General features: G+C 44.1%; 2 protein-coding genes across 11 annotated transcripts in view; one reads left to right on the plus strand and one right to left on the minus strand.

Moving 5' to 3' along the window:
* Window positions 1-8543, minus strand: part of CRYZL1 (crystallin zeta like 1) — a 40086-nt gene extending 31543 nt beyond the window's left edge. The window contains exons 1-3 of one of the 5 annotated variants that reach the window (XM_056559566.1): window positions 4524-4782; window positions 1914-2002; window positions 910-987 (exon numbers count right to left, since the gene is read on the minus strand). In XM_056559566.1, coding sequence (XP_056415541.1) covers window positions 910-987; window positions 1914-1979 — 144 coding nt within the window. In that variant the 5' untranslated portion in view covers window positions 1980-2002; window positions 4524-4782. Of the gene's footprint in view, window positions 1-909; window positions 988-1913; window positions 2003-4523; window positions 4783-6915; window positions 7309-8406 lie in introns of those variants that run through there. The other 4 variants (XM_056559565.1, XM_056559564.1, XM_056559569.1 and 1 more) reach the window with 4 other exon arrangements.
* The window catches only part of ITSN1 (intersectin 1), a 193420-nt gene continuing 185208 nt past the window's right edge, over window positions 8228-16439 (plus strand). For 3 of the 6 annotated variants that reach the window (XM_056559558.1, XM_056559561.1, XM_056559562.1), the window contains exon 1: window positions 8634-8781. The gene's annotated coding sequence lies outside the window, so the exon portion shown is untranslated. Of the gene's footprint in view, window positions 8289-8632; window positions 8782-16439 lie in introns of those variants that run through there. The other 3 variants (XM_056559559.1, XM_056559560.1, XM_056559563.1) reach the window with 3 other exon arrangements.

A 16439-nucleotide genomic window follows, 5' to 3' on the forward strand; every position in this document is an offset into this window, starting at 1 on the left:
CGGACAGTCCAGATCTGTGAAACGTGTCAATGGCTGGAAGAAACGACCAATCAGAATAGGCATTCACTGGTAAAACCTCTGTATTACTGAAGCGTATGCACTGACTGATGTCTAGTAGCGCCCCCTACAGTACAGGAAGGTATTACATGTTCTGTACACTTTACCTGTACCAGGGTTACCTGCTCCTCTGGACACCAGGTGCGGGCGACTCCATGTTACTTTTTAGGACATTGTGTGTACTGTACAGGACCCTGAAGAAGCTCCTGTCCTCTACATAGACCAGTGTTTCCCAAGCAGGGTGCCCCCAGCTGTTGCAAAACTACAACTCGCAGCATGCCCGGACAGCCTTCGGCTGTCCAGGCATGCTGGGTGTTGTAGTTTTGCAACAGCCAGGGGCTCCATGCTTGGGAAACACTGACATAGACAATGATTTACAGCTCCCAGCAGATCTTTATTACTTTTATATGTAAGGATTTGCTTTATCTGTATTAGTTATCTACTTATTTTTCTTTAATTTTCACTTTTTCCTATTTTTGGATGACATTTTGGTGCCTTTAGAACCAATTACCAGGTTTCCATAGAGCTCTGGTCTCAACATACAATGGTTTCAACATACAATGGTCGTCCTGGAACCAATTAATATTGTAACTTGAGGGACCACTGTACTGTACTATAACTTGGCATCATGGGCTCAAAGTCTGAAGAAAAAAAATATACTGGAATATCCCTTTAAGATGTGAAGAAACTCAAATTTCACACTTACAATAAATAGGTGTTGTCATATGTGCCAATCCCAGGATTCTGTGGTCCATGTTTGGATCTATCTATTTGGCTATAAATTCCTATGTGTATATTACCACCATGACCCTCCCCCATCCATACTTAACAATAAAGCCCCCCTACAGATACCTTGGTATTGATAGGAGTCAGGGCACAGGCTTTCACTTGCAGCTTCACGTGATATTCGCTGGGAGATGGGACAGGTCCCTGAGACACATGAAGAAATCTTGAAGCTACGTAAATCATGGTGGAACGCCATAAATTATCATAATAACCACATAAACCAGCTGATTTAAGTACTGTACAAAAGTGATAACAGAGCCCTTAGGCCCTAAGGGGATGTTTGACTTATATTGATTTAATACCAGATACTGATACAGTAAAACTCTCTAAAGGACCATCTCTTTAAGAAGACCACTTCTTTAGGCTGGGTTCACATCACGTTTTCTCCCATACGGGAGCGCATACGGCAGGGGGGAGCTAAAACCTCGCGCTCCCGTATGTAATTCATTTCAATGAGCCGGCCGCAGTGAAACATTCGGTCCTGTCGGCTCATTTTTGCGCCGTATGCGCTTTTTCCCCGGACCTAAAACTGTGGTCAACCACGGTTTTAGGTCCGGTTGTAAAAGCGCATACGGCGCAAAATTGAGCCGACCGGACCGAACGTTTCACTCAGGCCGGCTCATTGAAATGAATTACATACGGGAGCGCATAGAAAGGCATATGGGAGCACGAGGTTTTAGCTCCCCCCTGCCGTATGCGCCCCCGTATGGGAGAAAATGTGATGTGAACCCAGCCCTTATCCAGACCAGACATCTTGTAATGTGTTTTCAGTCGACCATAAATACATACGGTACATACATAGTAGCCCTAAGACCACCCCCAGTCAAAGACCACTTTTAATGCAATTTTTGGGTGGTCTTCTCAAAGAAGATTCACTGTAAGTCTTTGTTAAAGAAGAAATCCAGTGAAATACATCTGTAGTTTTGCAACAGCTGGAGACACTGTAAAACACTGCTATACACAATCAATATGTATAAAAAAATATATATATATAGTATAGCATGAATAAAATTTGCCAAAGGGTTCCCCCTTGAGGTAAAGAATTACAAAAATGTTAAAAAAATACTTACCCTTTCCTGAAATACAAATGACTCCTCATCCTGGGAGGTGGTCAGTCTGTAGAATAACCCTTTCATGCTGACCTAGGGAGCAAAGGAAACTATGAAAAAGAACGATTTAGAATATAGAAAAGAAAAATCAATCAATAATTATGCAAAAGATTTAAACATAAAATTGACATGTTGTACAGACAAGTCAAAAGATTTTATTTTTCTATAATGTGTCAAAAGTTTCTTTTCAAGTGACCATGACTATTCAGAGGGATTTACTCCAAGAATATTCGATCACAAGAAGGAAGGTGAATTGTTCTGAGTGCGAAGGTGAAATGTCCGGAGTGAATGGGGTGATACTCTGCATGTTCAAACACCACTGCATTCATTCTCTATGGGGATCCAAACTTTGAAGAGGTCAGTGCTTGGCCCCATAGAGAATGAATAATGCCTTGGTTGACAATTTAAAAAACCAACGACCTCCAGACCAGTGGATAGTAGGGCGCTGAGGGACCAGGTAACAGTTGAAGCAATCAGCTTTATTCCCAACATGCAACGCGTTTCGCGCTAGTGCGCTTCATCAGGCATGCCTGATGAAGCGCACTAGCGCGAAACGCGTTGCATGTTGGGAATAAAGCTGATTGCTTCAACTGTTGCCTGGTCCCTCAGCGCCCTACTATCCACTGGTCTGGAGGTCGCTGTTTTTTTATATTGCTTTTATTGTGGAGTGGCAGCAGAGGGATCTGCTTCATGCTATCATCCAAGTTGTGCTGGCATTTGCACAACTTACATTGGTAAGCGCTCTATCATCACTAGCGTTTCCACATATGTTATTTATTGCACCATGGAGTGCTCCTTTTTGTCTTTTTTGGTTGACAATTGACCTTTATTGTTATGACCGGTTGGACCCCCACCGATCAGCTAGGACTGTTTTTTTTTTTTCTTATTTTAACCTCATGGCATTTTGGCAGTCATAACTTTTTAGACTGGATGCTGCTGTATGATATCTTCTTTCTTGCAAGAGTAGTATGGGTTATGATCGGTGGAGATGTCAGTGGTTGGACTTTAATAACACTGATTTTGCCATCAATGGTTATTCCCACACAACCAATAATCTGTAAAAATATAGTAAAGTTGACAGGATTTTACAGAGGTCGATGAAAGAGTTGACATGTCAATTCTTAAGGTGGAATCCACTTGGAAACGCATTGCCGTCTATGGAGATGGCGCATTTCCGGTCTGACCTAGCGCTTTCCACGTTCTGCCCCCGTCAATGAAGAAAACATTATTAATTAATATTTAAGTTTAAAAAAAAAATAATAATAATAATTGCTCAATAATTTATGATTTTTTTCATATCTGGTCGCTTGTATCTGTTAGATTTGAGCGCAAAAGACAGAAAATGGTGCAAATCTAATATGATCTTTAGAAGAAAAAAAAGCTAGATTTATGTGTATTTTTTTTTAATTCGCACCACTTTTTGAAACATATTTTGACTATTCTAAATGTTTTTATTAGTATACAGTCCAATACACATCAAAGAACTGGCACATTACATGTAATTCAATTCAGCAGTGTTAAAATGCACACCGTCCCGTATTTCCCATTGGAATCAACAGGATGTGGCTTGTGGGAATATAACCATGTATATGGGTGCAGAACGCTGTTTTAAAAATACACATGGAAAAAAACGTGGTATGGACATAGCCAAAGAGTAGCGTATTAGTGTTATTAAAGGGGTACTCCCCTGGAAAACATTTTTTTATTTTTAAATCAACTGGTGCCAGAAAGTTAGACAGATTTGTACATTACTTCTATTAAAAAATTCTTAATCCTTCCAGTACTTATCAGCTGCTGTTATGAACCATAGGAAGTTATTTTCCTTTTGAATTTCCTTTCTGCCTGACCACAGTGCTCTCTGCTGACACCTCTGTCTATTTTAGGAACTGTCCGGAGCAGGAGAGGTTTTCTATGGGGATTTGCTCCTACTCTGGACAGTTCCTAAAATGGACAGATGTGTCAGCAGAGAGCACTGTGGTCAGGCAGAAAGGAAATTCAAAAAGAAAAGAACTTCCTGTAGAGCATAACAGCAGCTGATAAATACTGGAAGGATTAAGATTTTTTAATAGAAGTAATTTACAAATCTGTTTAACTTTCTGGCACCAAAATCATTTTCCAGTGGAGTACCCCTTTAATCCTCCCCTGCCATGTTGGAGTATGTTCACAGAATGTTGTAGACATTAATGTTGTTGGTGTAGAAATGTATGTTATTGTAGAAATTTATGTATGATGTTGTAGAAATTTCTGCAATTAATCCGCCATTAAGTGTTACCATTAATAAAAATGTGAAAAGTGGCACAAACATTTGTCATTTGGTGCAAAACTGATTTGTCATTTGGTGCAAAAATTTGGATTAATTGTAGAAATTTCTACAACATCATACATAAATTTCTACAATTGTCTTTGTTTGTACCCCATAATTGTAAGCGCTGCGGAATCTGTAGGCGCTATATAAATAAATAAAACTACAACTCCCAGCATGCCCGTACAGCTGTTGGCTGTAGTTCTGTAGTGTGAACCTAGCCTAAGACAGAGTGATGGGGTGACCCAGGAAATGCACAGTATAAATACCCGGCCGGCTCAGGTCTCAGGCTTCCAGGGCGATTGAATATGACATAGATCTGGAATGCGGAAAACAGCCCAGAGCTGCTGTGTCAGCAGAACAGGGCGCAAAAACAGGAACCCTTGTCAGCCGGGCCCTGCTCCAGCCTCTCCGCACCCTCTGGCCTCTCAGCTGAAGAAATGAGAATTCTTCGTATTGTTGCTGAATGGTCCTGGAGGAAACTGGAAGAGGAGGAGCAGAGAGTACGAAGGGAGGAGATCAACCATTAACCCTCCATTGTCACAGCCGTCTGCTATGGTTGCGAAAAGACAGGGCGATTGTCTTACAACAGTGTTTTTCCCACTAGCGTGCCTCCAGCAGTTGCAAAACTACAACTCCCAGCATGCCCGGACAGCCGAAGGCTGTCCGGGCATGCTGGGAGTTGTAGTTTTGCAACAGCTGGAGGTACACTTATTGGGAAACACCGTAATAGATTAACACAGGGACCTATTTGAGTGTACAGCGCTGCAGAATCTGTGTACGCTATATAAATAAAGAATTATTATTTGTAGTTTTTGAGACTGCTTTTGTTTTTACGACACAGTATGGTTTAATACTGTGTTTTAGTAATGCAAACATGGTCACATTGCACCAAATATACCAAAATGGCATATAAAAATGAGTGGTGGCCCAGTACGGGAGGTGTTACCCTGTACTCCTGCTGTCCTGTCAGGCAGCCTCCCTACAGTGTCCCCTGGTACCCCCTGCATCTGTCCCCCCCCCCCCATGTAAAAATGTTTCTAATGTATTATACTATGTAATGTGTTCAGGAAGCGTTGTCACTTTAAGACTGTTTACCATGTGATTTGTCATGTGATTGTTACCCAGGAGGTACCAATGACCAGGTGATCCCAGGGGTGACCTATGGGCTCCCTGCTAGTCTCCCCCATATAAGCCCTGGGTGGAGCTTCTCTCTCTTTCCTTACAAGTCTTTGCTGAGGTCAAGTCGAGTCCTAGAGAGTGTCCAGAGTCATAGTGATAGGGATGACCCTTATGTTTCTGATGACTGATCAATATATTAATACTAATATGCCATTGCTGATGGAAAAATTTTACCAACCCCTTAAAGGAGTACTCCGGCACGCACTTTTTTCCTTTTATCCTGTCCGGGCTGCAAAATAAAAGAAAACACACTTTCTCTTACCTTCCAACGAGCCCCCGGAGCTCCGGTACAGGTGTTCGGTCCCCGGGCTGTATTCTTCTTACTTCCTGTTAGCCCGGCACGTCACACGGAGCTTCAGCGTATCACCGGCCGCAGCGATGTCCCGCCTCGGCCGGTGATAGGCTGAAACTCCGTGTGACGTGCCGGGCTAACAGGAAGTAAGAAGAATACAGCTCGGGCACCGAACACCTGTACCGGAGCTCCGGGGGCTCATTGGCAGGTAAGAGAAAGTGTGTTTTCTTTTATTTTGCAGCCCGGACGCGATAAAAGGAAAAAAGTGCGTGACGGAGTACTCCTTTAACCCATAAACCAGCTTGCAATCTGCTCGTGACTATGATGGAGGCCATGACGCCGGCACGACCGAGATAAGGAGTGAAAGACAAAATATCTGACGGAAAGAGAACTCTGGAATTTCCCGGTAGAGGAACTTCTGCCAAGAAATGAATGGACGCTAGATATGCTAATATATACGGACGCAATAATCAAACAACCAATAAAAATGTAACATGCTGATTTTGACGTCATAACTAAGCCTACTCTCTTGTCAAATGTAAAAACTAAATGTACTTCCTGGATTAAACAGAACTCCTTTGGGGCAGCTGCAAGTATGCTGAGAAAGGAGATATTATACCAACATCCTGTCTGGTGTATATCCCTTGTGTCGACACTTAGCAGTATATAACAGCACAGTCAATCACAGATGAAAGCCTCTCCTCGAGCCATCCTTGACAATAGGAGGCCTGAAGTCCAGTCTGCAACCACAAGCAGCTACAAGTAAGCCACAGTCTCAGTATTGTCAGTCATCAGTCAAGTCAGTCACCATTTATCAAACCAACATGGCCTGCATTAAATTGACCCCATCTACTACAAGCCCCAGCAAGCCCTTAACGTCTCTAAATCCCTGATCACCTCCGTGGGCCCTGGCTGAACTGTATAGACTTTACCATCTGTCTACCCTCAGTAAAGCTACCGTTATCCGTAACTTGGCGTCTGAGTCATTATTGCCCCCATGCCTAGCCCAGGATCTAGCGGTATACCTTTGGGTGGTATTGAGGATAAACCACACCCTGGCGTCACGAATACAAGGGGTTAATGCCATCCACCCCTAGGGTAATTCCATCTGCCCTTTGCATCACACCCTCTACCACAAATGATTACACAATGATATTATACGATGATTACACATTAAAAGCACCTGCCTAATATTTTGTAGATCCCATCATTCTGCGAAGACAAAGTGGAACCTTGCCCACTTTTTAGATCGGCATAGAGAGACACCGGTCTATACTGGGTGGTCAGGTTGCCCCAAGTACTCATAATAATTCCTCTACCTCATGTAGCCCCCTTTATTGCCTATGCTCCAGATGTCCACATTAGTTCCTTTTCCTCGTGTAGCCTTCTTCATTAGCCATGCGCCAGGTACCCATATTAGTTCCTCTTTCTCATGTAGCCCCTGAACAGTACCCATTTTAGTTTATTTACCCCAAGTATCCATACTAATTCCTCTTCTTTGTGAAGCCCCCTTTTATGCCCCAGGTGCCCATTATAGTTTCCCTTCTTGTATGGCTTCCTCTATGATCCATGCCCCAGGTGCTTATATTGGTTCCTTTACTTTGTGTAGCCCCCTCTGTTGACCATACCCCCCCCCCCCCATATAGGTTGTTCTTCCTGGTGTAGCCCCCTTTATTGCCTATGCCCCAAGTACCTATTTAATTAATCTACCCTGTGTAACCCCTTTCTTAACCAGTGTGCCTCCAGCTGTTGCAAAACTACAACTCCCAGCATGTCTCAAAAACTATATATCAACGTTTCTCCATAACAGATGGCTGGTGTGTTATTCTATAATTGTGTTTCTCAACCAGTGTGCCTCCAGCTGTCGCAAAACTACTCCCAGCATGCCTTAAAAACTACAAATCAATAATTTTCCGTAACAGATCCCTGTTGTGTTATTCTATGACAGTGTTTCCCAACCAGTGTACCTCCAGCTGTTGCAAAACTACAACTCCCAGCATGCCTTAAAAACTACAAATCAATGATTCTCCATAACAGATCCCTGTTGTGTTATTCTATGACAGTGTTTCCCAACGAGTGTACCTCCAGCTGTTGCAAAACTACAACTTCCAGTATGCCTGGACAGCCTTTGGCTGTCCAGGCATGCTGAAAGTTGTAGTTTTGCAGCAGCTGGAGACACACTGGTTGGGAAAAACTGCCCTTAGGGTTTGGGAGTTCTTCTTGTGAATATATATATATATATATATATATATATATATATATATATATATATATAAGCTGCTCAGGTCCTGTTTCCCATTTGTGTAGCAATGCTAACAATAAAGCTGGAGTATTCAAGAACTGTGAAGCAAAATAACGGGCCGAGAAGTAGGCGGGGCCACATCTGCACAACATCAGCACTGACTCCCTCGGAGAATGCGTCACAGGTCATGTGACAGAGCACGTACCGCCCAACGGCCATTTTGCAACCTGGCAACGGTCAAATACTTTACGGCTTATCGTCAAGGCTGTTCCTACAGCAAAAATTATTTGGTATTTTAATTATTTCTTCCCCTTCCCAGTAAGTGAAATCTTGTTTTCACCCCGTGAGATGAAGGCGGCTCTTCACCATTCAGGCGCCCGATATTAATACAAGAAATAAAACCGTTGAAGTATTATAAATCAGTATGGAAGCCTACCGTGTGACGTGAACGTCTCAAGACGGCAAAGAGGGCTTAGCGCCCAGACTAGAAATGGCCGCTGTTGGATGTTGTCGCAATCACGTGGTGCGGGCTCTCCGCTGATGACGTCAAAGGATTGCCGCAGCTAGTCGAGGAATGGAACGAGGCCAGTGATAGGCGGATGCTGAGGTTGGGCGTGGCTTGGGTGAAAGCGGATTGGTCGGCGGCCGTTAGGGCGTCAGCGAGCGGGTTATGGTGTGTTGTCGTAGTAGGTTGGAGCTGGGAGGTGCTGCGGGTGAGGGGCGCTGTGACTCCCGTCCTGCACACAGGAGCTCATGTCTCACCGGAGCCGCCGTCTGGGGGCCAAACGATAACTGCACCGATCGCTATGAGGTGAGGGCCCCGACCAACGGGAGAGCGCAGTGTGACCCCTACCCGGGTGTGCACTCATTCATCATGAGGAGGGGGGAGGAGGAGATGACCGCTCACTGCCTCCTATATATCATCTGCAGGCAGAAGGGATGGAAGGGTTAACTGGGTGTCATTACTAACACCCTGAGAGACGATAGAGGACACAGCCCATAGGGGTCACATGTCTGCAGTGTCCCGGAGATGATGGGGGTGGTAGTAGTCAGCATCACATAGAATTTTACTGTAATATTTATTTCACGTTGGTGTTGGATGGAATGTTACTTCTGCATCTGTAGGGATCAGTGAGATGATGGATCTGTAGGGATCAGTGAGATGATGGATCTGTAGGGATCAGTGAGATGATGGATCTGTAGGGATCAGTGAGATGATGGATCTGTAGGGATCAGTGAGATGATGGATCTGTAGGGATCAGTGAGATGATGGATCTGTAGGGATCAGTGAGATGATGGATCTGTAGGGATCAGTGAGATGATGGATCTGTAGGGATCAGTGAGATGATGGATCTGTAGGGATCGGTGAGATGATGGATCTGTAGGGATCGGTGAGATGATGGATCTGTAGGGATCGGTGAGATGATGGATCTGTAGGGATCGGAGAGATGATGGATCTGTAGGGATCGGAGAGATGATGGATCTGTAGGGATCGGAGAGATGATGGATCTGTAGGGATCGGAGAGATGATGGATCGGTGAGATGATGGATCTGTAGGGATCGGAGAGATGACGGATCGGTGAGATGATGGATCTGTAGGGATCAGTGAGATGATGGATCTGTAGGGATCAGTGAGATGATGGATCTGTAGGGATCGGTGAGATGATGGATCTGTAGAGATCGGTGAGATGATGGATCTGTAGGCATCAGTGAGATGATGGATCTGTAGGCATCAGTGAGATGATGGATCTGTAGGGATCAGTGAGATGATGGATCTGTAGGGATCAGAGATATGATGGATCTGTAGGGATCAGTGAGATGATGGATCGGTAAGGGTCAGAAAGATGATTGATCAGTGAGATAATGGATCTGTAGGGATCAGTGAGATGATGGATCTGTAGGGGTCAGTGAGATGGTGGATCTGTAGGGATTGGATACATGATGGATCTGTATGGATCAGTAAGATGATGGATCTGTAGGGGTCAGTGAGATGATGGATCTGTAGGGATTGGATAAATGATGGATTTGTATGGATCAGTAAGATGATGGATTTGTATGGATCAGTAAGATGATGGATTTGTAGGGACCCGAGAGCTGATGGATCAGTAAAATAATAGATTTGCCTTTACAGGGGTAAGTGAGATGATGATGGATCTGTAGAAATCGATGAGATGTTGGATTTTGATCTCTAGGGATCAGTTAGATTATGATTGATGCATCTGTAGAGATCAGTGAGATAATGGATCTGCATCTTTAGGGATCCGTGCAGTTGATGCATCTACAGGGATCCGTTGAGTTTATGGATCTGTATCTGTAATGATGAGTGGGATCAGTTAGATAATGGCTCTGGATCTGTAGGGATCAGGGAATTGATAGGTGATGGATCGGCATCTCTAGGGATCAGTGATTTGATAGGTGATGGATCAGCTTCTGTAGGGATCAGTGATTTGATAGGTGATGGATCGGCATCTCTAGAGATCAGTGATTTGATAGGTGGTGGATCGGCTTCTGTAGGGATCAGTGATTTGATAGGTGATGGATCGGCATCTCTAGGGATCAGTGATTTGATAGGTGATGGATCGGCATCTCTAGGGATCAGTGATTTGATAGGTGATGGATCGGCATCTCTAGGGATCAGTGATTTGATAGGTGATGGATCGGCATCTCTAGGGATCAGTGATTTGATTAGGTGATGGATCGGCTTCTGTAGGGATCAGTGATTTCATAGGTGATGGGTCGGCGTCTGTAGGGATCAGTGATTTGATAGGTGATGGATCGGCATCTGTAGGGATCAGTGATTTGATAGGTGATGGGTCTGCGTCTGTAGGGATCAGTGATTTGATAGGTGATGGATCGGCATCTGTAGGGATCAGTGATTTGATAGGTTGTGGATCGGCATCTGTAGGGATCAGTGATATGATAGGTGATGGATCGGCTTCTCTAGGGATCAGTGAATTGATAGGTGATGGATCGGGATCTGTAGGCATCAGGGAATTGATTGTTGATGGATCGGCATCTGTAGGGATCAGTGATTTGATAGGTTGTGGATTGGCATCTGTAGGGATCAGTGATTTGATAGGTAATGGGTAGGCGTCTGTAGGGATCAGTGATTTGATAGGTGATGGATCGGCATCTGTAGGAATCAGTGATTTGATAGGTTGTGGATTGGCATCTGTAGGGATCAGTGATTGGGTAGTTGATGGATCGGCATCTGTAGGGATCAGTGATTTGATAGGTGGTGGATCGGCATCTCTAGGGATCAGGGAATTGATAGGTGATGGATCGGCTTCTGTAGGGATCAGTGATTTGATAGTTGATGGATCGGCTTCTGTAGGGATCAGTGATTTGATAGTTGATGGATCGGCATCTGTAGGGATCAGTGATTTGATAGTTGATGGATCGGCATCTGTAGGGATCAGTGATTTGATAGGTGATGGATCGGCATCTGTAGGGATCAGTGATTTGATAGTTGATGGATCGGCACCTCTAGGGATCAGTGATTTGATAGGTGATGGATCGGCTTCTGTAGGGATCAGTGATTTGATAGGTGATGGATCGGCTTCTGTAGGGATCAGTGATTTGATAGGTTGTGGATCGGGATCAGTAGGGATCAGTGATTTGATAGGTTGTGGATTGGCATCTGTAGGGATCAGTGATTTGATAGGTTGTGGATTGGCATCTGTAGGGATCAGTGATTTGATAGGTAATGGGTAGGCGTCTGTAGGGATCAGTGATTTGATAGGTGATGGATCGGCATCTGTAGGAATCAGTGATTTGATAGGTTGTGGATTGGCATCTGTAGGGATCAGTGATTGGGTAGTTGATGGATTGGCATCTGTAGGGATCAGTGATTGGGTAGTTGATGGATTGGCATCTGTAGGGATCAGTGATTGGGTAGTTGATGGATCGGTATCTCTAGGGATCAGGGAATTGATAGGTGATGGGTCGGCATCTGTAGGGATCAGTGATTTGATAGGTTGTGGATTGGCATCTGTAGGGATCAGTGATTGGGTAGTTGATGGATTGGCATCTGTAGGGATCAGTGATTGGGTAGTTGATGGATCGGTATCTCTAGGGATCAGGGAATTGATAGGTGATGGGTCGGCATCTGTAGGGATCAGTGATTTGATAGTTGATGGATCGGCTTCTGTAGGGATCAGTGATTTGATAGTTGATGGATCGGCATCTGTAGAGATCAGTGATTTGATAGGTGATGGATCGGCTTCTGTAGGGATCAGTGATTTGATAGTTGATGGATCGGCATCTGTAGGGATCAGTGATTTGATAGGTGATGGATCGGCATCTGTAGGGATCAGTGATTTGATAGGTGATGGATCGGCATCTGTAGGGATCAGTGATTTGATAGGTGATGGATCGGCATCTGTAGGGATCAGTGATTTGATAGGTGATGGATCGGCATCTGTAGGGATCAGTGATTTGATAGGTGATGGATCGGCTTCTGTAGGGATCAGTGATTTGATAGGTGATGGATCGGCTTCTGTAGGGATCAGTGATTTGATAGGTGATGGATCGGCATCTGTAGGGATCAGTGATTTGATAGGTGATGGATCGGCTTCTGTAGGGATCAGTGATTTGATAGGTGATGGATCGGCTTCTGTAGGGATCAGTGATTTGATAGGTGATGGATCGGCTTCTGTAGGGATCAGTGATTTGATAGGTTGTGGATCGGCTTCTGTAGGGATCAGTGATTTGATAGGTGGTGGATCGGGATCTGTAGGGATCAGTGATTTGATAGGTGGTGGATCGGCTTCTATAGGGATCAGTGATTTGATAGTTGATGGATCGGCATCTGTAGGGATCAGTGATTTGATAGGTGATGGATCGGCATCTGTAGGGATCAGTGATTTGATAGGTGATGGATCGGCATCTGTAGGGATCAGTGATTTGATAGGTGATGGATCGGCATCTGTAGGGATCAGTGATTTGATAGGTGATGGATCGGCATCTGTAGGGATCAGTGATTTGATAGGTGATGGATCGGCATCTCTAGGGATCAGTGATTTGATGGTAAATCTGATGCCACTTCTGTATGTGTAGCCATAACATATGGTCTTCTATTTGACACCTTCCTCTCTGTACCTGTTCCCAACTTGTGGCTCCAGCAGTTGCATAACTACAATACCCATCATGCCCTGACAGGATTTGGCACTCAGGGCATAATACTTGATGTGGTTATGATAACTGTGCCCATTGTCTCTGGTGTGTGGGTTGGCGTTGATGCTCCAGGTGCCACAGCTGTTACTTTGTGCCAGTCTATGGGCGGCCATATTAATTGCTTTCAATTTCCTCACTTAGGAGAACTTTCTTGTGACCTGGGGATCTCCAGCTGTTGCAAAACTACAACTCCCAGCATGCCCGGACAGCCAACGGCTGTCCGGGCATGCTGGGAATTGTAATTTTGCAACATCTGGAGGTCCGCAGGTTGGAGACCACTGGCCTAGGCCATCTTTATGTAGAGCAACAATTCTTTTTTAATTTTTTAGATCCTCGGAGCGTTTTTGTTTTTTTTTAGCCATGAGGCGCCATATTGAACTTCCAGTGACCAGTATTAGAGAGTGTGAGAGCGATAACATAACATTTTAATGATAGCTTCGGGATGTACATATTATCCCCTATCCTAAGGATACGGGATAAGTGTTAGATTGCGGGGGGTCTGACCGCTGGGGCCCCCCGCAATTTCCCAAACGGAGCCCCGGCTCCCTGCATGGAACGGCCACTTTAACCTCTTCCTGCCCTAGGACGTATGCATACGTCCAAGTTGCAAGCTAGTTAGCCTGTCAATCACAGCCGGGGTCCTGCCGCAGCGGCCTAGACCGGGATCGCGCCGGTATCTGCAGCATTAACCCCCATAAATGCCATGATCAATCCTGATCACAGAGTCTATGGGGTTGACGGGGAGAGGGGGCCCCCCCTGTCCACCAACGATGATCCCGCTATGCGATCTCGGGATCCTGTTGGTTGCCATGGCAGCAGGAGGCCAGCTGATGGCTTCCTGTCTGCCTAGTACGGCAGCCTGTGAGGTCCAGCCTTAGGCGGGATTGCACCAGCTCTTAGCTAGTGTAGTACTGACTGTTATACTGTGCTGCAGTACAGATGTACTGCAGCATAGTATAACCTGTAAAGTGAAAATAAAAAGGTTTTTGAATAAATGAATAAAGTGTAATAAAAAAAATAAAATAAAAAATACCACACTATATGATTACCCAAAAAAATAACAAAAAAAAACCCACCCAAACCTATACATAGTAGGTATTGCCACATCCATGATGATTTGTAGAATAAAATGATAATGGTATTTATCCCGCATGGTGAACGCTGTAAGAAAACAAACAAAAAATAAATAAATAAAAAACCCTGCAATTTTGGTCCAAAACACGGAATAAAAAAGATCAAAAGGTAGCATGAATTGCAAAAAATGGTACCAATAAAAGTACAGCTTGTCCCGCCAACAAAAAAAAAAGCCCTCCCAAAAAATAAAAAAGTTATGGCTGTCAGCACATGACAACGAAAAAAAGAGGAAAAAAAAGGATTTTGTCGAGAAGAGGAAAAAAAAACATAAAAGATATATAAATTGGGTATCGCCATAATCGTACCAACTCACAGAATAAAATTAACATCATTTTTTACTGTACAGTGAATGCCATAAAAAAATGTAAAAAGCCAGAAATTTTCAAATTTTTCACAATATTTTGGAGTTTTTAAAAAAAAAAAATGATGCCTGAATCAACAAAGATTTGCCACTAATATAAAGTACAATATTTCAAAAGTAAAAAATTATCTGCCTCACTATAACTAGTATAACACTCCTGAGCTCATCATTAAAGGGGTACTCCGCCCCATAGACATCTTATCCCCTATCCAAAGGATAGGGAATAAGATGTCTAATCGCGGGGACCCCCCCCCCCGATCTCTGCTGCAGCACCTGGCGTTAGTTTAGAACGTCGGCTGCGGCACCAGAGGCTCGTTATGTCACCGCCACACCCTGTCACGAGCCTCCAGCGCCGCATCGCTAGTCATCCGGCATGGAGTGAAGTTCACTCTGTGCACCGGATATCTGGGGTTCCGCAGCCGAGATCGCGGGAGTCCCCAGTGGCGGGACCCCCGCGATCATACATCTTATCCCCTATTCTTTGGATTGGGGGTGGAGTTACCCCTTTAATTATCTTAACCCCTTAAGGACCGGGGGTTTTTCCGTTTTTGCATTTTCGTTTTTTGCTCCTTACCTTTAAAAAATCATATCTCTTTCAATTTTGCACCTAAAAATCCATATGATGGCTTATTTTTTGCGCCACCAATTCTACTTTGTAATGACTTCAGTCATTTTGCCCAAAAATCTACGGTGAAACGGGAAAAAAAATCATTGTGCGACAAAATTGAAAAAAAAACGCTATTTTGTAACTTTTGGGGGCTTCCGTTTCTACGTAGTACATTTTTCGGTAAAAATGACACCTGATATTTATTCTGTAGGTCCATACAATTAAAATGATACCCTACTTGCAGGAAAATTAATACGTTTAAAATCGTCATCTTCTGACCCCTATAACTTTTTTATTTTTCTGCGTATGGGGCGGTATGAGGGCTCATTTTTTGCGCCGTGATCTGAAGTTTTTAACGGTAACATTTTTGCATTGATAGGACTTATTGATCTATTTTGGACTTTGGAATTTTTTTGCGCGCACGCCATTGACCGAGCGGTTTAATTAATTATATATTTTTATAATTCGGACATTTCCGCACGCGGTGATACCATATATGTATATTTTTATTTTTATTTACACTGTTTTTTTTTTTTATTATTGGGAAAGGGGGTGATTCAAACTTTTAATAGGGGAGGAGTTAAATGATCTTTATTCACTTTTTTTTTGCAGTGTTATAGCTCCCATAGGGACCTATAACCCTGCACACACTGATCTTTATCATTGATCACTGGTTTCTCATAAGAAACCAGTGATCAACGATTCTGCCACATGACTGCTCATTCCTGGATCTCAGGCACTGAGCAGTCATTCGGCGATCGGACAGCGAGGAGGCAGGAAGGGGCCCTCCCGCTGTCCTGTCAGCTGTTCGGGATGCCGCGATTAGCCGCGGCTATCCCGAACAGCCCGACTGAGCTAGCCGGGAACTTTCACTTTTAGAGAGCTGAGCCGCGCGGCTAAAGGGTTAATAGCGCGCAGCGCCGCGATCGCTATTAGAGGCGGGTCCCGGCTTCACTATGACGCCGGGCCCGCTGTGATATGACGATATGTTATATCAGAAGAGCAGGGCCAAGGACGTACCGGTACGTCCTTGGTCCTTAAGGGGTTAAAGGGGGTACTCCGGTGGAAAACTTTTTTCTTTTCTTTAAATGAACTGGTGCCAGAAAGTTAAACAGATTTGTAAATGACTTCTATTAAAAAATCTTAATCCTTTTAGTACTTATTAGTAGCTGTATGCTACAGAGGAAATTTT

The sequence above is a fragment of the Hyla sarda genome, chromosome 2 (genome assembly GCF_029499605.1).
Source record: "Hyla sarda isolate aHylSar1 chromosome 2, aHylSar1.hap1, whole genome shotgun sequence".
Lineage (NCBI taxonomy): Eukaryota > Metazoa > Chordata > Amphibia > Anura > Hylidae > Hyla > Hyla sarda.